The following is a 21,616-nucleotide window of genomic DNA, read 5'->3' as shown; positions in this document are numbered from 1 at the left end:
TGACGTTTTAGGTCATATTTACGCAGAAATATAGAAAATTCTAAAGGGTTCACAAACTTTCAAGCACCACTGCATAGTTCAAATAAGCTGTTAACACAGAAATAGAAATATCAAAAAACTGAGTTAATCACATTTACATTATATCTGAGTTTAGAACTCATTAGAGTAGCACATAATTTAAAAGGTCTTGTTCCCACATTGTTGTCACCTATGAAATAAGTATGGATCCTCCACTTTTCAGTTCCTGCTTTCATCACGGTCTATAATCGGAAAATATTTTACGTTGAATAAAAATTTTATAGCAGAAGAAAGTGTCATGATAGGGAGTCTTGGGAAATCCTGTAGATGACCAAGTAGTCATAGAGGAACTGCTAAACCCACATAGTTACAGAAGACACACAAGCAAACATTTCAGAATTTGTTGCTAAAATGGGGTTTCCCTTGAGTTATAATGATTTTGGAAAAAAGAACATTTAGAGACTTAAGAAAAATATAAAGTGTTTTTCAAGTAAACAAAACTATTTTCTTTTTTTCTGTCTGTGTATCTTTTGTATATTTTACTACAGGACTTCGTGAGTGATGTGCATTACTTTGTGGTAAGAGAGTATATATCTCAGTTAATGAAGAATAGATACTCATGCACAAACAGGAAGAATGAAGAAGCTTCTGACAAAATAGAAGTGCAATGGAGCGAACTCTGTGAGCTATTTCAGGAAATGGTATGGCAACCACAATGTCTTTCTTTATGTTTCTCAGGGTTTTTATTGGTTTAAAAAACTTTGTCAAAACATCTTAAGAATTATGTCCAGTACACTAACAAAAATAGGGTCACAGTAAGAGTCCATTTTTGTCCCCTGAGGTCAGGGGCGTCAGAAGCATTTTTAACGTGGGGGGGACACACTGGCGGGGGGTGTAGGGGGTCCTCCCCCAGAACATTTATTAATTAATTAGAGGCCATTTCCTGCATTCTGGTGTATTTTTAACAGGTTGTTAAACACCTAATTTTACCAACAAAAGTCACTTAATTCAATGACTATTTTAGAGACTCAACAATAAGTCCTCATTCAACTAGTCCATATATTCATCAGCCTGTTTTTAAACCCACTGCTCTGCCTAAGATAATGAGATGAATGTGACACAGTTTATCACCAACAATGACTTTATGGGTGCATTTTACTTTTTATTTTGTGTTTCCTTTTTTATTTAGTTTTAGATGTAACACACCATGCCACTGTGCCAAGCAATAGTGACACTCAACTGTATGTTTAAAAATAAGAATATTCATAATTTCACACAATGAACAGGCATGACATGGCATCATGCAAACTTCATAACACAAAATCACACTGTGTCAAGCAACGGTGACACACAAAAAACAACTTACAATGAACAAGTGCAGTTTGGTTCACCACCAACAGTGACTTTAGTGGGTGCGTTTTACTTTTTTCCGATTTAGTGATACTCATAACAAAAATGACATGGCATCATGCAGTCTTCATAACACAAAATCACACTGTGTCAAGCAACGACACATAAAAGAGAACTTCACACAATGAGCAAGTGCAGTTTTGTCAACCTACATGCAATGGTGGTACTACAGTAACATTTACAGATCAGTATAACAAATAGATTTATAGATATAACTCCTTCTTACATTGGTGCCACCACAATTTCTACCACTTCATAACTTTTATCCCCCTTTCCTTCACAATCCACCTGGAATAACATCCATCTCTCTCCATCGCTTTCCTTTCTACTATTCCTTCCCCATACACTGATTTCCCATGTTACTTTCCAGAAAACTAGCAAAGACCAGACAAAACAAGTTCTTCAAATCACAACAGGGAATCAGTAGATATCATCAGAGCAGACTTGACCTCATTCTTGGCATTACAGTAAGGCAGGCCTACTGGGTTTGAATTAAATGATAGCTAACGTTAAGCTAGCTGATACATCTCCTAACATTGACTAGCCAGCTAACTGCACTAACATTTCCATTGGGACAAAAAAAACCTGTCCTGTGGGGAAATTTCGACTGACTTCTCGCTTCTTTGTAAAGAATGTCCTTATGTCCATTGTGTCTGGGGAGGAGCAAATACTGCAAACAATTCACCATCAATCAAGAATACCCCATTAGGCTAAGCTTATTTCATTGTTTAGTTGAACATTAATTTAACGTGGCCTAGGGTTAATTTTGAGAGCAGATAACAAAAGAATAAGATTTCAGCAAAAGCTAGCCATTGTGAGGTGGCAATGGGGCTGACGTCACCTCCTCCACTCTCGAGCAGCTGCACCAACATTTCTCTGCTCGCGCTGAGATTCACTCGCACGCGGTGAGCTGTTGTCGGGAACGCCCGGAAAACCCGGAGTGGATTTTCAGTGGTCTGTGTATTCTCTTATCGATCAAGTGGAATGGATTCTTTCACGAAGCAGTAGAAACGGCGCTGGATGAACTCATATTTTATGTTAAATGTGGGGGGGTCCAAACGAAGAGTTATGAAATGTGAGGGGGACACGTCCCCTTCACATTCAATGGTGGCGATGCCCATGCTTGAGGTAGAGTCAACACTAATGTATCCCCTAGGGCTCATTATTGGACCTCAAGATAACTATTGGCCCTTTTCCACTACCCTTTTTCAGCTCACTTCAGCCCGACACGGCTCGCGTTTCGACTACCTCAGAGCAGCACGACTCAGCTCGCTTCAGCCCTGCTTAGCACCCAAAACTCGCATGGTTTTGGAGTGGGGCTGAAGCGAGCCAAACCGAGCCGAGTGGGGCTGGGGGCGTGAGCAGACACTCCCCTGTGCACTGATTGGTGAGGAGGAGTGTCCTCACATGCCCACACACGCCCCGCGAGCACGCTGGGATCTGTAAACACCGTAAACCCGGAAGAAGAAGAATTACGAATTACGAGAATTTCTGAAGCCTTATGCGCCTTGCCTCATCTATACGCTCTTGCCAGTATCTGTTGGTGTTGTCGGTGACAACAAGCCACAGCACCAAGACCAGCAACACTAACGACTCCATGTCCTCCATGTTTATTGTTTACTATCCGGGTCGTGAGACTACCGCTTAAAAGGTCACTGATGTCACTGTTTGTGCCGCCTAACGACATAACGTGACATCCACCCACTTTCGCTAACTCCACCCAATGTGTCCACCCACTTCCAGCCAGCACGGTTCAGCGCGGTTGTAGTCGAAATGCAACTCCAACAGCCCCACTCAGCTCGACTCAGCCCAACTCAGCACGGCACGGCTCAGCCCAACTCAGCCGCGTTGGTAGTGGAAAAGCGGCATATGTGTACCTTTTTAGGGCCAAAAAGTTACATATATCTTCCCAAGCAGTATGCTTGGGTACAAACAAATACCTTAGGTACTGCCCCGATGACAGGCTGTTGTACCCCTAAAGGTACAATAAAGTACTTTATTTTCTGAGTGTATAAAAGTATTTAACATAACCAGTAACAGAGTATAATCTCTTTTGCTAGTTTATGCAACTTTTCTGCTCATTTGGACTAATGTGGCAACATTCTATCTTCCGACTAATCCAGAGCAAAGTATTTCAAGTTAACTACAAAAAGAAAACAGTTTCAGTGATAAAATCTACGTTGTGTTACGTACGATAAAATCTACGTTGTGACATTGATAATGTTTACCAGACAATGTGCACTTTGATAACTGATTATTCTTTAGAAATTTAATACCAACTAATGCCAGTCTGAACATTTAATATTTTCACTATTGCTGATGTTTGTAATGTGAGTAGCTTTATATTGGTTTACAATTAAGGTTTGCGTCTTTTTGAGAATTGTGACAGCACAGTGATTAAATTGTGAAGCTGCAAATAAGAATCCTAAATGTACTCAAAGTGCAGGCAAATTGTGCTTTATATGAGCCACAGCTTATAATACAGATCTTTATTTGGATTATCTTTAATGTCCCCTAGGGCAATTTGATTCGCAACAAGTAGCTAACACAAATATACACTCAAGCACATAAAACATGACACAGAACATAGTAAACATAGACATAAATACACATATCAAAAATGTAAGATCGCAATAATGTACAGGTATATTCAAGAACATATCACGGAATTTATACATGCACAAAAATAACAAAATGACCTAAAGCTTATTAAGGAACCCAACAGCTGCTGGGACAAATGAGCTCAAGTATCTGTTAGACCTGGCCCACTTAAGAAAAGTATACCTCCTCACCACGGGTGATTGCTCTAAGACAACGAGGGAGGCTCAGCCTCCTCTAAAAATGACGAACATCGAATCATAGAAATATATGTGCTCAACCCAACTACAGTGCGAAATCATTCCGTTATAACTTTCCCCAGTTCACCTAATGTGTGCGTGAGTTTCTCCCCCTCGTGACAGCGCGATGCAGCCCAGCCTCAGTGGACTTCAATGGCATTGTGAGCTCTGCGCTTTCAATATCAAAAGCAAGACGGTTATTGGACAAATACTGCGAAAACGCCCGCCCACGGACTCCCACGGACTCCCAGCCTCAGTGGACTTCAGTGGCATTTGGGAGCTCTGCGCTTTTCAATCTCAAAATGCAAGACGATTATTGGACAAATACTGCGAAAATGCCCGCCCACGGACTCTGAGCCTCACATGGGAGGGACATGGCAGTTTCCGCGAGGAGACTGGTGATTGGTGAAAGCGGCCGGATATTTTATTTAATTGACAGCTCATTTCAACTACAGACAGGCAGCGGTGAATTTCAGTTCAGTCCCATGCGGATTCGCAAGTGCTGTGGTGTATTGTAAGAGATCAGCTTACATTTCACTTTCATTCATTACATAAGGTTTCTACCAGCTTTTTTAGTTTGTATATATTTTCATTGTATAAATAAAGTGTAAATATAGTGTTGTCAAGTTTGCTATCTTAGTTCCAGAAATGTCGTTTATTTGAGTGACTGAACTTGAACTTGAGGGGGCTAGTCAGCTAGCAAGAAAGCTGCGCACGGATGCCAAGCATTGCTGATTTAATTTTGGCCAAGCCATTTGCCAGTCTTCCTTTCGAGGAAAAAATTAAAGAGGAGGGTAGACCAACGCCTCAAATTGACTTGGTGAAAAAGGTAGGGAATAATACTCGTTCCTTTCAGCTCTCCTGGTACGAGAAAGTGAATTGGCTAACAGCAAGTGACCCACATCAACAACAGTAAATAGGCTACTTTAGTAATATGTCATGGATGGACCAAAAATATAGAATCTATTTAAAATGTTTATGCTGAGTATATTATATTGGAGTATATATTTTTCTGGATATGAATTAAACACCGCTACAATTTGGAAAACATTTTTAAACAAAAACACAGCCGAGAACATTTCACACTACAGACCTGGATTAAAAGTGAAGGGTTATCAAAATTGTCAAAACATTTCTCAGTCAAAATAAGTAAAATATAGGGAAAGTGTCATTGAATGCTGAGGTTCCTGACAAAGGGCTGCTTTCAATAATGATCACTTTTTAAACAACATGCCACAATTTTAAAATATAAAATGTTAAAATATACCCCTCCCCCCCAACACCACCATCATGTATATTGGACAGTAGGCTAATGGGCCAAAAGAACCTGTTATTTCATAGTTTGTGACCCTGCCAACAGTCAGCCAGATCAGAGGCAAGAGTATGGGCAAAACTGATGTTTTTTCTTTTTTCTTTTAAAATCTGGAAATATCATAACCCACCAGCCTCCCCTATTTGAAAGACTACCAGCCGCCACTGCTCCTCACTGATGGTAGGAGGCAAAACTCAGAATGAAGTGGGTGATTAATATCTGCCAAAATGGCCATTGTCCTCTGTGTGACTCTGACCTCATACACATACCCAATGCTGCTGAGGTTAACGCTAGTGATCTTCTGACAGATATGAAAATTTTTCCAAGCCTGTTTTTATTCATCACACAAGAAAAACACAGTCTTTGATTGGCTTTTTTACAGATGGAATCAGTGTTGGCATCAAAGGTCAATTTATCATCTAAAATAGTGCCCAAATACTTGTACTCGCTTACTGTCTCCACAGCCGTGCTATTTATGATGGTCGATACAATAGTAGTAGGACTACGGCAGAAGTCAATAAGCATCTCTTTAGTCTTAGAGACATTGAGTTGTAAATATGAGTCCTTACACCATGTAATACAATTGTCCAAGATTGGACCATGGCCCACCTCATGGTCCTGCAGGAGACTGACAATGACAGAGTCATCAGCATACTTAATTATATCTTCTTTTGGCTGCTCCCGATTAGGGGTCGCCACAGCGGATCTTTCGTCTCCATTGCTCCCTGTCTTCCACATCCTTCTCTACCACACCTGCCACTTTCATGTCCTCTCTCACCACATCCATGTATCTCCTCTTTGGCCTTCCTCGTTTTCGTTTGCCTGGCAGCTCCATCCTCAACATTCTCCTTCCAACATGCTCTGCATCTCTTCTCAGGATGTGCCCATACCATCTCAGTCTCATCTCTCTTAGCTTAATTCCCAAGCTCTCCACATGTGCTGTCCCTCTGATATGCTCGTTCCTTATCCTGTCCAACCTTGTCACTCTCATCGCAAACCTTAACATCCTCAACTCCGCCACCTCCAACTTTGCCTCCTGTCTCTTCGTTAAGGGTACGGTCTCCAATCCATACATCACAGCTGGTCTCACTACTGTCTTATACATCTTACTTTTCACTTTTGCTGGGACTTTCCTGTCACAAATGACTCCCGAAATCCTTCTCCAACTGCTCCACCCTGCCTGCACTCTCTTTCTCACCTCACTATTGCAGCCCCCATTTTCCTGCACAGTTGACCCCGGGTATTTGAATTCACCAACTTTCTTTCCTTGCATCTTCACTACACTCTCATCCCCATTCTCATTGATGCACATGTATTCTGTTTTGCTACTGCTCACCTTCATTCCTCTTCATTCCAATGCATACCTCCATCTCTCCAAACCCAACTCAACCTCCTTTCTACTTTCACCACATATCACAATATCATCCGCAAACATCATGTTCCATGGTGACTCTTGCCTCACTTCGTCCGTCAAGCTATCCAATACTATGGCAAACAAGAAAGTACTCAAAGCAGATCCTTGATGAAGTACCACCTTCACTTTGAACCATTCAGTCGTTCCAACTGCACACCTCACTGCTGTTTCACTGTTCTCATACATGTCTTGCACCACTCTAATATACTTCTCATTCACTCCACACTTTCTCATACAATACCATAATTCATCTCTCACCACTCTATCATATACTTCTCCAGATCTACAAACACACAATGTAGCTTTCTCTGGCCTTCTCTGTACTTCTCCATTAACATTCTTAAAGCAAAAATTGCATCCGACGTGCTCTTCCTTGGCATAAACCCGTACTGTTGTTCACAGATTGTTACCTCTCTTCTCAATCTCGCCTCCAATACCCTTTCCCATAGCTTCATGGTGTGGCTCATCAGTGTTATCCCTCTGTAATTACTGCAGCTCTGTACATCTCCCTTATTCTTGTATATTGGGACTAGCACACTCTTTCTCCATTCATTTGGCATTTTCTCATTCTCTAAGATCTTATTAAACAATCTTGTTAGGAACTCCACAGCCGTCTCACCCAAACATCTCCAAGCCTCAATCGGGATACCATCTGGTCTGACTGCTTTCCCAGTCTTCATTCTTTTCATGGCTGCCCTCACCTCATCCTTACTAACCAACCCTGCTTCCTGATTTGCTGTCTCCAATGAATCTGACCTTTTCTCTCTTGGATTCTCCTCATTTAATAAATCCTCAAAGTACTTTTTCCACCTTCTTAATACACTCTCTTTGTTTGTCAGCACATTTCCATTTCCATCTTTCATTACTCTTACCTGCTGTACATCCCTCGCTTCCCTGTTTCTCTGCCTAGCTAGTCTGTACAGGTCTTCCTCTCCTTCTTTGGTCTCCAGTCTTTCGTACAACTCCTGGTATGCATCTACTTTCGCCTTCGCTACCGCTCTTTTTGCCTTCTGTCTCGTCAGAACACGGGTTCTCTGTGGCTTCATTGTTAAAAAATCGACCAGCCAAAATATGGTGCCAAAATCAGTACCTGGAAGTTGTAAAAGCCTATAGGCTAAAATATGGGGCTACATACAATTAAAAGCTGATGAAAAATCAACAAAGCATAAGCATGCATGTATCTTGTTCTTTTACACCAGTCAGCCATAACATTAAGACCACTGATGGGTGAAGTGAATAACATTGATTATTTTTTTTGCGGTCCAAATCCTGCGCTCTGTTTGGCTGGCGAGTGGGTCCGTATCCTATGGTACGGACCCCGGTTACGGACCTCTGGCGACTCGCTTGTTCACAACAACAACAAACATAGTAGCATTTTTTGTCAACATTTATCTTTTTTCATCTCATCTCATCTCATTATCTGTAGCCGCTTTATCCTTCTACAGGGTCGCAGGCAAGCTGGAGCCTATCCCAGCTGACTACGGGCGAAAGGCGGGGTACACCCTGGACAAGTCGCCAGGTCATCACAGGGCTGACACATAGACACAGACAACCATTCACACTCACATTCACACCTACGGTCAATTTAGAGTCACCAGTTAACCTAACCTGCATGTCTTTGGACTGGGGGGGAAACCGGAGCACCCGGAGGAAACCCACGCGGACACGGGGAGAACATGCAAACTCCGCACAGAAAGGCCTTCGCCGGCCACGGGGCTCGAACCTGGACCTTCTTGCTGTGAGGCAACAGCGCTAACCACCACACCACCGTGCCGCCCTTTATCTTTTTTTATAAGATTTATTTATAAGATTATCAAAAATCTTATAAATTTTTGCCAGTATCTCTCAGGAAAATAGCATTAATTTTACATCATGGAGAGCGATAACGACAGTGTTCACAGCGAAAGCGAGTTTTACTACCCTGAGGAAGAAGAAATAACAGAAAACATTTCAGGAGAAAACTAAAAACTCTAATTTGCTAACACCGAGCAAAAACATGGTTGAATCCTGAATGAATCCTATTTGTATAAATAGGGGACTACATAGGCGGCAAAATGTTGTTTTTTGTCTGCCATGGAAGTGCACTTGTATACTGAGGAGGAAGCAATTTGCATTACAGCCGTGAATGAGGATTCAAAATGGCGGCTCGGCTCGGTTTGGTTTTCCCTTTCGGGCGCTCTCGTTTTCTGTTAGAATTTGGTAAAGAAAAAAATAAATATATTATTTACCAGCTTAAGGTCGGTCCGTATGGTGAAATACCCTGAACTCGGCCTTGAATACTGACCTCGGCCCAGAGGGCCTCGGTCAGTACTTTCAAGACCTCAGTCACGGTATTTCACGATACGGACCTCCCAGCTGGTAAATAACATATATTTATCTCATTACAGTGGCACCTGTCAAGGAGAGGGATATATTAGGCAGCAAGTGAACAATCGGTTCTTGAAGTTAATGTGTTGAAAGCACAAAAAATGGACAAGCGTAAGGATCTGAGTGACTTTGATATGGGCCAAATTGTGATGACTAGATAACTGGGTCTGGCATCTCCAAAATGGCACATCTTGTGGGGTATTCCCGGTATGCAGTGATTAATACCAACCAAACATGGTGCAAAGAAGAACAACCAGTGAACCGGTGACAGGGTCATAGGCACCCAAGACTTATTGATGTGCGTGGGGTGTGAAGGCTAGCCCATCCGGTCCAATCTCACAGAAGAGCTGTAGCACAAATTGCTGAAAAATTTAATGTTGATTATGATATTATGGTGTCAGCACACAGTGCATCGCAGCTTGCTGCATAGTGGCAGACTGGTCAGAGTGCCCATGCTGACCCCTGTCCACCACCGAAAGCACCAACAATGGCCATGTGAGCATAAGAACTGAACCAGGGAACAAGGGAAGAAGGTAGCATAGTCTGATGAAACACATTTTCTTTTACATCGTGTGTGTGTGTGTGTGTGTGTGTGTGTGTGTGTGTGTGTGTGTGTGTGTGTGTGTGTGTTGCTTACCTGGAGAAGAGATGGCACCAGGATGCACCATGGGAAGAAGACAACCTGGTGGAGGCAGTGTGATGCTTTAGGAAATGTTCTGTTGGAAAATCTTGGGTCCTGGCATTCATGTGGATTTTACTTTGATACATACCACCTACCTCTAAACATTATTGCAGACCAAGTACACCCTTTCATGGTAGCGGTATTCCCTAATGGCAGTGGCCTCTTTAAGCAGGATAATGCATCCTGCCATACTACAGAAACTGTTCAGGAATGTTTTGAAGAACATGAAAAAGAGTTCAAGGTGTTGACTTGGCCTCCAGAGTCTCCAGATCTCAATCCGATTGCTGGGCAAACAAGTCTGATCCATGAAGGCCCTACTTCTCAACTTACAGGACTTAAAGGATCTGCTGCCTATGTCTTGGTGCCAGATACCACAGCACACCTTCTGAGGTCTTATGGAGTCCATGCCTCAATAGGTCAGAAATGTTTTGATGACATGAGGGGGACCTACAGTACACAATATCAGGCAGATAGTTTTAATGTTATGGCTATAAGTCTCAGGAAGGAAAGCTTTAAGTTCCATGATTAATTGCTTCATTGTTCTTTGTACCCCAAAAGAAAACACTTCACATATTTTACTGGCTTGTTCTGGATTAGTGGCTGAACAAACATCAGTGAGCTAGTTTACTCATTTTTATTTCTGATAGCAGATTTCTCATCCCAGATTCATAAGCTTTAGCTATTGTGCATGGTTTTGTGAAGTTTAAAAGTCATTTTCTTGTGTTGACTTGTATCATTTGATAGATCTTGCATCAACTATCAAAAAAAGACATGAGCTCATTCTAAATGAATGCTAGAATGTGTCTTTCACATTTAAACACATTCCCCCCCCCCATTCTATCTTATACTACCAAGGCAGATAGGTCACTTGGTTCTGTGGTTGGAGCCAACTGTAAATTTTGGATTCAATCAGAATTTTAAGCTATTTTACACTGTAAGCCAAAAGACAAAATAGACTGTTTGTTTGTTTGTTTGTTTGTTTGTTTGTTTGTTTGTTTGTTTGTTTGTGTAGAAATTAGCATTTTCTTGGTTGGTTTGCAATAACTTAATATCTTAGACTAACAGGGTTTATTTAAAGGAAAACAATATCACACTGCTAAATATTTGTGATAGTAACCTAAAAAAATTAAACTCAACAATCATCCCAAAAAAACATATAATAGTTTTTTAATAATAAAAAAACATAATAGTTTTTACTGTTATGTGTAATTTTAATAAAAATAGTCAGCATTTCCAGGCAATCCTCAAAGATCCTATGCCATGTGTGCAATTTCCCCGAGGAAGTTTGTTGAGCTTGTTTAACATCTCGCTTCCTTCCTCTCCAAGTATCTCTGGCACTGCTTTGTGTATGGGGTCATTGCTAATCATTATTCAGAAAATAAAAAAGCAAGACGATAGTCTACAGGACTGGACTAATGCATTGTCTTGCTATTATCTCTCCACAGAATTCTGTTGAGCACTGGCTCTATCCAGTAGGGAACCACCTGCAAAAGATCATTGGAGAGACAAAAAAGAGTGAAATCAAGAATTGCCTACAGCCATTGGTTGATGACTATCCAGATTTCAGGTGAGGTCCATTTTTTAATCTAGTTCTATAGCTATCATTATCAACGAGGTTTAAAAGATTGAAGTTAAACTGCTGACTGAAAGAAAAATTCGTTACTTAACATTTTATTCAAGACAAATACAGTATTGTCTTGTAAAATATACTTACAGTATTGTCTTACAAAAGTATTATTCAGCATAAATATAGAACTCTGTAATGACCAAATGATTGACATCTCTTATTTTTTCATTAAAGAAATAATAGATTGACTACAGCTCAGCTAGGCCTAATCTGTCTTTCTGTGCCAACAGTGAATCCATTTTACACAATCATAGCTCTTTGGCTGGAGTGTTTGGCCAGAGTTTGCTCTCACTGCTTGGATTACATGTTTGAGCGGGTTGTTTTGATTAAGATTTTATTCTTAAGGAATTTCTACTCCTTTTGGATTTTTATTCCTTTTTCAAGAAATTTGTGTGAGACCTTAATGAGTCACACATGCTTCGCGTAAATGGTATCAGATCTGTGTATGATCTTTTAATCACATACAGGAAATTGTGGAAGAAATTATTTAGAAGGGAGGGAGATGGAATTTCCAGTTATTTTCCCAGACACTTTATACTAATACTGAATTTACTGTCACTCTGTCAGAACCAGTTCAGTTCAGTTTTATTTATATAAATATTAGACATAATCACAAATCAGCTTTATTTAAAAAAAATCCATATGCAGATATTCTATTTAGAGCCTAATAAGAAAGCCAGAGGTGATAGTGGCAAGGAAAAGCTCCATGATCCAGATGTGTTCTAATCCCGAATTGTTTCCTCATTTCCAGCAAAAAACATCTCTCAGCAGTGCTGTATTTTCGTGGAGTAAGGCGGGGCAGACAGAGACAGATCCTACAGAAGCTTTCTGACCTGAAGCAAAATGTCAATGCTGGAAGCAAGCAACATGAGCTTTTCAGTAGGATGGAGACAGCAGCAAGTGGAAACCTATTCAATGTGCATTGCTCTTGTTTTTCTGTTTTTAACCCAGGCAACTAGGCCTTAAGATGCTTGGTGTTGCCAGTTGAAAAATTCTTGTTTGAGCCATATTTTTTAGAAGCTAATATAAAAGTAACATCAGGGCTTCTGAAACCCATGTGTAATATTTTTAGAAAAAACGCATTGTGAATAATAAGTTTAGGATGATAACAATGAATTCTATGCCTGGGTTCCACTCAGGGTCTAAGCTGTGACGCTACAAACACATGGTCTGTGTGCTTTTTAACTGATTAGGTAATAATGCTTAATAACATTATTCAAAAAGGAACTCGACAATAAGATGCCTTTCTAATTTATTTTCCAATCATGATATAGATCCTGTAATGATACATTATCTGCTAGAAAAGAATATGATGTTGTCTTCTATTTTTGTCTTCTTTGAAATCCCCCAGCAATCTCAATAACAGAGAATGATAAAACAGCAATTTCAGATCATTTTGGAACACAATGTAAACACAGAAAGGAAATGAGCAGGACTAACAGGATGAAGTAGAAGAGAGGTCAATTTGGACAGGACCTGGGCATAAAAATAAATTGGCAGCTGCACAGACTTTACTGGCAGTACACTGTAAAACCTTGCTGTAAATTTTAGTAATTTACTGGCAATTTGGGTAAAATTTACAGAAAACAACTATAAAACATCCATCCATTATCTGTAACCGGTTATCCTGTGCAGGGTCGCGGGCAAGCTGGAGCCTATCCCAGCTGACTATGGGCGAGAGGCGGGGTACACCCTGGACAAGTCGCCAGGTCATCACAGGGCTGACACATAGAGACAAGCAACCATTCACACTCACATTCACACCTACGGTCAATTTAGAGCCACCAGTTAACCTATCCTGCATGTCTTTGGACTGTGGGAGAAACCAGAGACACGGGAGAACATGCAAACTCCACACAGAAAGGCCCCTGTCAGCCGTTGGGCTCGAACCCAGAACCTTCTTGCTGTGAGGTGACAGTGCTAACCACTACACCACCGTGCTGCTCAACTGTAAAACATATTTGCAGTAAATGACTGTAATATTTTAATGTTGTATAAACTAACACATTTGGCTGATGCAGGATACAACTGAGCTGAAAGTTTAGGGTCTTGGCCAAACACGACGGCTTGGTGGTGCTAGGATTTGAACACACAACATTCTCAAAGTCTTATCCACTGAGTGACCACAATAACACTGCAACATTGCATTAATTCAACTACTGCTACTACTGAATTAACTTCACTGACTCAATGAAGGTTAGTTGTGCTAGTTGTGGTGGCTCAGTGCTTACTGTTTCAAGTCACACATAAGAAGGCTACATATTCAAATCCCAACACCACCAAAGTGCCTTGATTTGGTCCTTGAGCAATACACTTCAGCTCAATTGTATCCTGTGTCAAGCAAATGTACTGGGTTATGTTATATTTTATACTATGTAAGCTATTACAGGGGGCGGCACGGTGGTGTAGTGGTTAGCGCTGTCGCCTCACAGCAAGAAAGTCCTGGGTTCAAGCCCAGCGGCCGACGAAGGCCTTTCTGTGTGGTGTTTCCATGCTCTCCTCGTGTCTGCGTGGGTTTCCTCCGGGTGCTCCGGTTTCCCCCACAGTCCAAAGACATGCAGGTTAGGCTAAGTGGTGGCTGTAAACTGACCGTGAGTGTTAATGGTCGTTTGTCTCTCTGTCAGCCCTGCAATAACCTGGCGACTTGTCCAGGGTGTACCCCGCCTCTTGCCCATAGTCAGCTGGGATAGGCTCCAGCTTATCTGCGACCCTGTAGAACAGGATAAGCGGCTACAGATGATGGAAGATATTACAGTTCTTTATTGTAAATATGTAATAGTTGTTTACTGGGAATTTCACAGCACTTTATTGGTAACCCAGATTGCTAGTAAATTCCTGTAAAATCTACAGTAACTATTTTACAGTGAAAAGAGGTTATAGATACTGTAGGAATCATAAGACATTCAGGAACTACAGCAACCTGATGCTGATATAAAGCCAGTGTCTGCCTGGGTGTGGCCTGACTGCAGGAAAAGGGGGGAAATATCCACAAATATTTTAGAGACATATAGGCCTCAATTATTTTGTGTAATTATTATTATTCATTTTTTTAAGACAGTCTGTATTTTTGTTAATATGGTGTAATACTGTATTCTTTTTGGTCTATACTGTATATCCATGGAGTGACAGGTGTAAATCTTTGCTTAACAATACAGCATGACTTTGTTGGTTATTTAATTATTTATCATTTTCTGTGGGATTAACCCTCTCATTGGTCAAAATGAATCAGTGTGTTTTAGGAAGCTGAACATCTTTGGGTTCTACACAGTATATATCTCTTTCAGACACAAGGAAAAATGCTATGGAACTTCATGTGTACAGTTGTACACATTATGTCCAAAGGGGATAAGCATCTTCTAAAACTAAAATGAATAATGCAATATCCTTGTTTATTCATGAATTTTAGTATTCCACTCCATTTACATTGTCTATGGACTTCAATTACCAGAAAGTTGGAGCATTAAGGAATTGGGCCTCTATGACATCTAATAAACTAATGTGTCTATCCTGAAAAGTCCTTCTCATGAGTGTTTTTATGCCACATGATTATATTTCAGTTACTGAGCATGTGTCTTGAGATTGTAGTGCTTTATCTCCCCTTCACTAATCCAATCACAATTACATGATGCTCACATTAAAACAACAACATTAGCAATGAAATACACACAAGAAAGAAAGAAAGCACAACTTTATTCATCACACACTTGTGAAATTCCTCTCTGTATTTAACCCATCTGAAGCAGTGAACACACACATGCACACACACGTGAGCAATGAGCACACACACATACCCAGAGCAGTGGGCAGCCATGCTAACAGCGCCCAGGGAGCAGTTGGGAGTTAGGTGCCTCGCTCAAGGGCACCTCAGCCCAAGGCTGTCCCATATTAACCTAACCTGCATGTCTCTGGACTGTGGGGGAAACCAGAGCACCCGGAGGAAACCCACGCAGACACGGGGAGAACATGCAAACTCCACACAGAAAGGCCCTCGCCAGCCACTGGGCTCAAACCCAGGACCTTCTTGCTGTGAGGCGACCGTGCTAACCATTTACACCATTAAAGCAACAACATTAGCAATTAAATACAATGCTTTAGTGTTAATGCATGGTGGCATGCACTTGATTTTTGTTTAAGATTTTGTAAGAAGGAAAGTTTCCCACGTCCATATCTCACATCAGAAAACCTATACATGTAAAGTAGCAAAACCTTTCTCTTTTATTCAGTATAGTCTTCACTTCATACTTCAGTTATACCACCTTACCACTGCCACAAGATAAAGATCCATGTACAGTTATTGTTCTGGTCTGGGTTAATCAGAATAAGTTTAGTTCTTTCTTCAGGTGGTGGTTTTTTTTCTGTTTTAGCATTTTGTGGACCTCATGGTTTGTCATGTGATACATGTAGGCTGCCATATTGATCTTCTGTTTACATCTAAGACAGCATGCACATGGTAAAGTAAGTGAGCAGTTCAGCATCTGGATTCATCTTGTTTTGAGATCGCTTATAGAAGCATCGTCTGTAAGTATTGTTTAAAGGAGATGTGTGTGTGTATATATCTCATCTCATTATCTCTAGCCGCTTTATCCTGTTCTACAGGGTCGCAGGCAAGCTGGAGCCTATCCCAGCTGACTACGGGCGAAAGGCGGGGTACACCCTGGACAAGTTGCCAGGTCATCACAGGGCTGACACATAGACACAGACAACCATTCACACTCACATTCACACCTACGGTCAATTTAGAGTCACCAGTTAACCTAACCTGCATGTCTTTGGACTGTGGGGGAAACCGGAGCACCCGGAGGAAACCCACGCAGACACGGGGAGAACATGCAAACTCCACACAGAAAGGCCCTCGCCGGCCACGGGGCTCGAACCCAGACCTTCTTGCTGTGAGGCGACAGCGCTAACCACTACACCACCGTGCCGCCGTGTGTGTATATATATATATATATATATATATATATATATATATATATATATATAATGCACATATTTGTGTAGATGACCAAGTTTACTAAGGGTTATTGATTGTTCAACATCTTGCTATCTTGTGTTAAGATAGGCTAGCTATGTTTGTATATTGCTGATATTAAGCACACTGATTGTGTATTTTATTTTCTTTCTTTATTTTAGTTTTACCCTATTTTCATGCTGTCAATTCAAACGGTGGTACGAAATAAATCCATCATACAACTGACCAGCATGTGAAAGGAGTTATCTGTCTGTCTAGTGGAAGAAGGGGACTCTTTGATGAGGGCAGAACAGTTATCATGTGTATCAGTGCTCGGGATGAGTAACAAAGTTCTCAGTTCTCAGTTCTCAAACAATTTGGAATTTAACACTGAATTCTTTAGATGGTTTAATCTTAAGAGATTTCAAGCAAAAATGAACAAAAACATTAATCTTTTCGGTCTGTGACATCTAGTATGAGACAGTAGGTAGAAGCCACAACCCACATCCTTCCTTTCTGAAGCTCTCACATGATTTTATGTATGTTACAAATGCACCTGTTCCCATGACAGAAATTACATGATTGAAGCTCTGAGCCCTCATGGCATCTAATTCATTCTGTTGGAGGTTACTGAACCGAGTTCGTTCAGGACAAAGAGCTAAGCAGGAGGGTAAGAACATAAATATTCTCATAATAATAATAATAATAATGGGGTGATGGTGGTGAAGGTGATGGTTGTTGCTGTTGTTGTTAGGCTTATGCTATAGCAACCCAAAAAAAAATGACCTGGGGTAATCAATTTTATATTTTCCCCTCATCGTACTTAAAAGATGCTTCCATTTTAAGCAGTGGTGTTTTCAAACTCAGTAGCAGGTTAATATGTGCAGTGGAAAGGCTCGCTCTTTATATCGCCTAATCGCATATGGCACAATATCGTAATTGTAGAATAATGTAAATAATGGTAGGATATGATTATTATATGATAATCTTGTGATTGTGTCGCAAACATTTAGCTTTTCAAAGTGTTTGAGTCGGCTCCTGTCACCAAGTAGACTACCATAGCGTATAAATACTACTACTCAGGGACTACACTTCCAAAAAACAATAACGGGGCAAAACTGGGCAAATCTCAGAGCAGTGCTGTAGCGCTCAGGCTATAGCATGTAATGAGCAACACAGATGTTTCCTCATCATACACCATTGCTCGGAAAATTCATGTGCATGGGAAAGTGATTGTTCATGAGACAGTTCCTCCCTTGTGAGTGTGTAGTGGAGGAGGAGGATACAGTCCATATAAGCAGCACAACAGAACCGGAGCACTCAGAATGTGCAACAGCTGGTGAGTACACTACTTTTGACTTTGGTAAAATTCAAACAAACTTTATACAGCCTCAGCAGTGAAGGTATTTATTTATAGGGCGTATTTTTTAAACTCGTACCATTCAGCCTCTCAGTATTTTTGCATGCTAACTTACCAAAACCGTACACATCCCCACATTCCAGTTATTAGGATATATAATTTTTGACACTGCACCTATAATCTATAATTCCTTTCTGTCTCAAAGGAACGATGACTGTTGGATCACCACCCCTCATAACCAGAAGGGTCTCACCTTCTAAGCCTAAATTTTCCGTGTTTAAAGTAAACCTACCATTCTTCAAAAGAAAGACCCATGATACCCATGTCCAGGATGACATCAAGTCTGAAGGTAAGAACGTTTTAGTCTTCATTTATGTCTCCTAGTTAAAATGAAAATAGCTTAATCAGGTACCTGTCATTAATGAAATATATTGTGTTATGATCTTTACATTATATATAGTTAACTGGTATATTGTGCACTATCATATCCAGGAAATGTTGTGTGCAAAAGAGTGTGAGTTTATGTTGTCCTGGGGTCCTAATTGAATTTCTGTGCTTCTGTCTCCTTTAGAGGGTCTGTTAACTTTTCAGCAGAACCTACAGCAGCATCACTTTGCAGTAGCAGGGAAGCAGCTGATATGTCGAGAGGAGCATTTGTTTGGACCGAAACAAGATGATGTGGGATCCAGTAAAAGTATGCTGAAGGAAGATGAGGAGGAAAAACTGAATGAAGACTTTGAAGACTTTTTAAAGAAAGTTATGTCAACATTTGAGAAATCGTTTGATGTTCAAACTAAAGAAGAGAGAGAATTTCTCAAAGAAGCAGTCCTAGCCATAGACCAAGAGGAGGAGCAGGACAGGAGATGGGAAGGGGTTGAAAAAAATGAACGTCCTCCATGGAGACCGAGGAATTGCAGACTGGCCCATGATTGCCTGCTTAGGAATATGGTTGTACAGCGGATGGAGGAGGCAAAACTAAATTCAAATGTTAATATCAACTCTTCGGTCCAATTAGAGATCACTGCCAAGGGTAAACAGCTAAAGGAAGACCTGTTAAAAATTGCAAAGAATGTGAAGAATTGCTACCCAAAGGAAAATGTGTGCCAACTGTATGCCAAAATGTACCATCAGGTTTTTAGTGACAAGCTCAAGGAAATTGCTGACTACGGACTTGCTAATAATGACTGCATATGTGTACTTCAGTGGGTGAACAAGCTTTATCCTGAGTAAGTACGGAAAGCCATACCAAGGCATAACCTATAAATGCTTTTAAAGTTGTTTATTAATTGAACTCCATTTTTGTTTTCAGGATTCTGAAGCATAAAGAGCTCTCTGGGGTGATTGAATATGAACAGTTTGAGGCACTGCTCCCTGATGATATCCTTGAGCCGTTGGAGGAGCAGTTTTTGATCACTAAAGAGGTATATGTTGTCGTGTTATTCTTAAATCTCTGACATCTCGGACACTTGACTCTTTCAGGCTGACATATTCAATTTGTATTGATGCTTTTGTGCTTATTCACTCAGGGCTTTAACTTTGTGCCTTTTTTTTTGTCCTTCGTTCTCTCCTTTCTTTGGTCACGTTCCTAGAATGAGCTGCAGACATGGTGTCAAAAGGCCTTGAGCAACGAGAAGGAAGCTAATCCTGAACTGATTGATAATTGCTACGTAAGCCACCTGGCCTTTGATGTGATTCAGGTACTACTACTGAAAACTATGGTCAAAGCAATGTACTGGAAATATGTGAACGTGGGATATTCTAAATGCAGATATGTTTCTTTCTTTTGCAGTGTGTGGATTCTCTTCTAACCTCATCAAAGAATTTGCTGGGCTCTTGGTCAAAAACTCAGAGACTCACACACCAGTTCAAACAATTCCTTATCAAGTGAGTTCCATTTGTTCCAAGCTGGTTTTAAAATATTAATTTTGTATTTAATGCTCATACTTCATATTCTGAATTAGAATAATTTTTATAGACACAATTATGACAGTTTTAACATGAATTGGCCTCTTTTCAGCTACCAGCATTTCCTTGATAAAGTGATTGAAGATAATCAGGTGAACGCTGATGCCGTACTGAAGGCCAACCTACACTGTATCCGAGAACTCAGGTAAGCATCTGGAAATTCACTTTGGAGTTTTGCAATATGATATTGTATCTTTGGAAGGACCCAGATGCAACAGTTGTTGTTTTTCTAGAAATTACATTATGATGACTCCAGATCCCTTTGCTCAAGACACCAAGAATGACTGTATAGATCTGTTGACCAGGATAAGAGACACGTGCCACAATTATTTCACCAAACCAATCCATAAAGATCTCAAGGTAACTCAGATGCAGAAGTGTATTAATTTATTAATTGTTTCACCAATGTATTATCATATTAATGCATTTCATGAATCTACATGCCTTTAATTGATTGTGTACTTGGTTTCTATTAGTATTCATACTGCTAAAAAGTCTTGATTTTGATTTGCATTCTCCCATTAAGGATATGATTCATGTGAGTTGTTAAACTTTTACCTATCTCTGTGTGGTTCCACAGACGGCATACTCCAAACTGGGTACCCAAGAATGGATTAAACACAATGAACACGTGTGCAATGAATTGCTTGAAGGGGTGCATAGACACCTTCAGAAAATCAGAACTCTACATGAAGCATGCCTTAAGGTACGAAGTGTATAGCTTTATTAACAGATTTATATACTGGTTACTGCAATTTAGTATAAACTGATGGTGGCCTGCTTGATTATTAAAATTTGATTTATTAACAGGAGTTGGTTGGCAAGCTTCATGAAGAAGTGCTGGCTGAGTATGTGAGGAAAATGATGAAGAAGAAGCTCAGACTTAAAAACGAGAAGAAACAACACAAGGCAGTTGAAATATTATGCAAAAATAGTCAGAAAATACACACGCTGTTTACTGAGGCTGTAAGTTTTATATACTTTTTAGGCTGTAGCTGTGTTTCTACTCCTTTGGAAATATAGTTTAATAATATTGTTTCATTTATCTTCATGTAGGGGTCAAACATGAAGGGCCTGGAAGACATCTTGCCCAAGCTAGCTGAACTGCTGACAATAAATGATCCACAGTTCATTGAACTCCAGCTGGTCAGCCTCTCGAAGATTTACCCAGACCTCAGGTAATACTCTTTCCACATATTTATGTGCACATTTGTGTAAAGTATAGTTTTTACACCTCAGAAACTGAATTGTTTTGTTTAACAGTGAAGCCCATGTCGCTGCATGGCTACACCTCAGGGCAGACCTCTCTACCTCAGACCTCAAAGAAATTAAGAAGACGTTCTCTATGTATCATGGTCAGACCTCAGAAAGCTACACTGGAGATGCCCTGGATCCCCTTCATTCGAGCAGGAATTTCTTCTCCAAAGTAGCCATTAAGTAATCATCTGTAATACTGTAAAATACCAAATGTTTCTAATTCTCATGCTGTATGTTGTATTAATACTGTTTTATGCAATATCATGTGCAACATGAAATGATTAAGCTATTGTAATTATTTTAAATTTGTAAATAAATACAGTACACGTTACTATATGTTTTTGTGTATTTATTTGATGTGTCTTGCTGAGCAGGATATTAGTACAGACCCTCTGTGAACTCTAAAAAGTAGGTGA

The 21,616-nt window shown here is 40.3% G+C and overlaps 2 protein-coding genes across 3 annotated transcripts in view; both read left to right on the top strand.

The window, feature by feature from the left end:
* The window catches only part of exoc3l4 (exocyst complex component 3-like 4), a 38,384-nt gene extending 25,038 nt beyond the window's left edge, over nt 1–13,346 (top strand). Inside the window, exons 11-13 of one of the 2 annotated variants that reach the window (XM_060925846.1) lie at nt 567–719; nt 11,486–11,607; nt 12,419–13,346. In XM_060925846.1, the coding sequence (XP_060781829.1) occupies nt 567–719; nt 11,486–11,607; nt 12,419–12,626 (483 nt within the window). In that variant the 3' untranslated portion in view covers nt 12,627–13,346. The remainder of the gene's footprint in view (nt 1–566; nt 720–11,485; nt 11,608–12,418) is intronic. The other variant, XM_060925847.1, reaches the window with a different exon arrangement.
* Nucleotides 13,347–17,146: 3,800 nt separating this feature from the next.
* Nucleotides 17,147–21,531, top strand: tnfaip2b (tumor necrosis factor, alpha-induced protein 2b). Its single transcript, XM_060924710.1, has 13 exons — nt 17,147–17,288; nt 17,889–17,957; nt 18,184–18,327; nt 18,550–19,204; nt 19,288–19,399; nt 19,568–19,675; nt 19,768–19,862; nt 19,996–20,088; nt 20,177–20,303; nt 20,524–20,649; nt 20,754–20,909; nt 21,000–21,121; nt 21,207–21,531. The coding sequence occupies exons 1-13, from the start codon at nt 17,219–17,221 to the stop codon at nt 21,382–21,384; spliced, it is 2,055 nt and encodes a 684-aa protein (XP_060780693.1). The 5' UTR covers nt 17,147–17,218; the 3' UTR covers nt 21,385–21,531.
* Nucleotides 21,532–21,616: the final 85 nt, after the last annotated feature.

This window comes from Neoarius graeffei, chromosome 7, assembly GCF_027579695.1.
Source record: "Neoarius graeffei isolate fNeoGra1 chromosome 7, fNeoGra1.pri, whole genome shotgun sequence".
NCBI lineage: Eukaryota > Metazoa > Chordata > Actinopteri > Siluriformes > Ariidae > Neoarius > Neoarius graeffei.
Note: the sequence above shows the minus strand (reverse complement) of the source record. Positions and strands in the feature narration are given on the sequence as shown.

Excerpts from the sequence above, each read along its gene's own strand:
- tnfaip2b (XM_060924710.1), top strand. The coding sequence starts at position 17,219 with ATGGCATCTAATTCATTCTGTTGGAGGTTACTGAACCGAGTTCGTTCA. Across the intron at positions 17,958-18,183 it reads CTCAGAATGTGCAACAGCTG|GAACGATGACTGTTGGATCA; the intron begins GTGAGTACACTA and ends TCTGTCTCAAAG. Across the intron at positions 21,122-21,206 it reads AAGATTTACCCAGACCTCAG|TGAAGCCCATGTCGCTGCAT; the intron begins GTAATACTCTTT and ends TTTGTTTAACAG.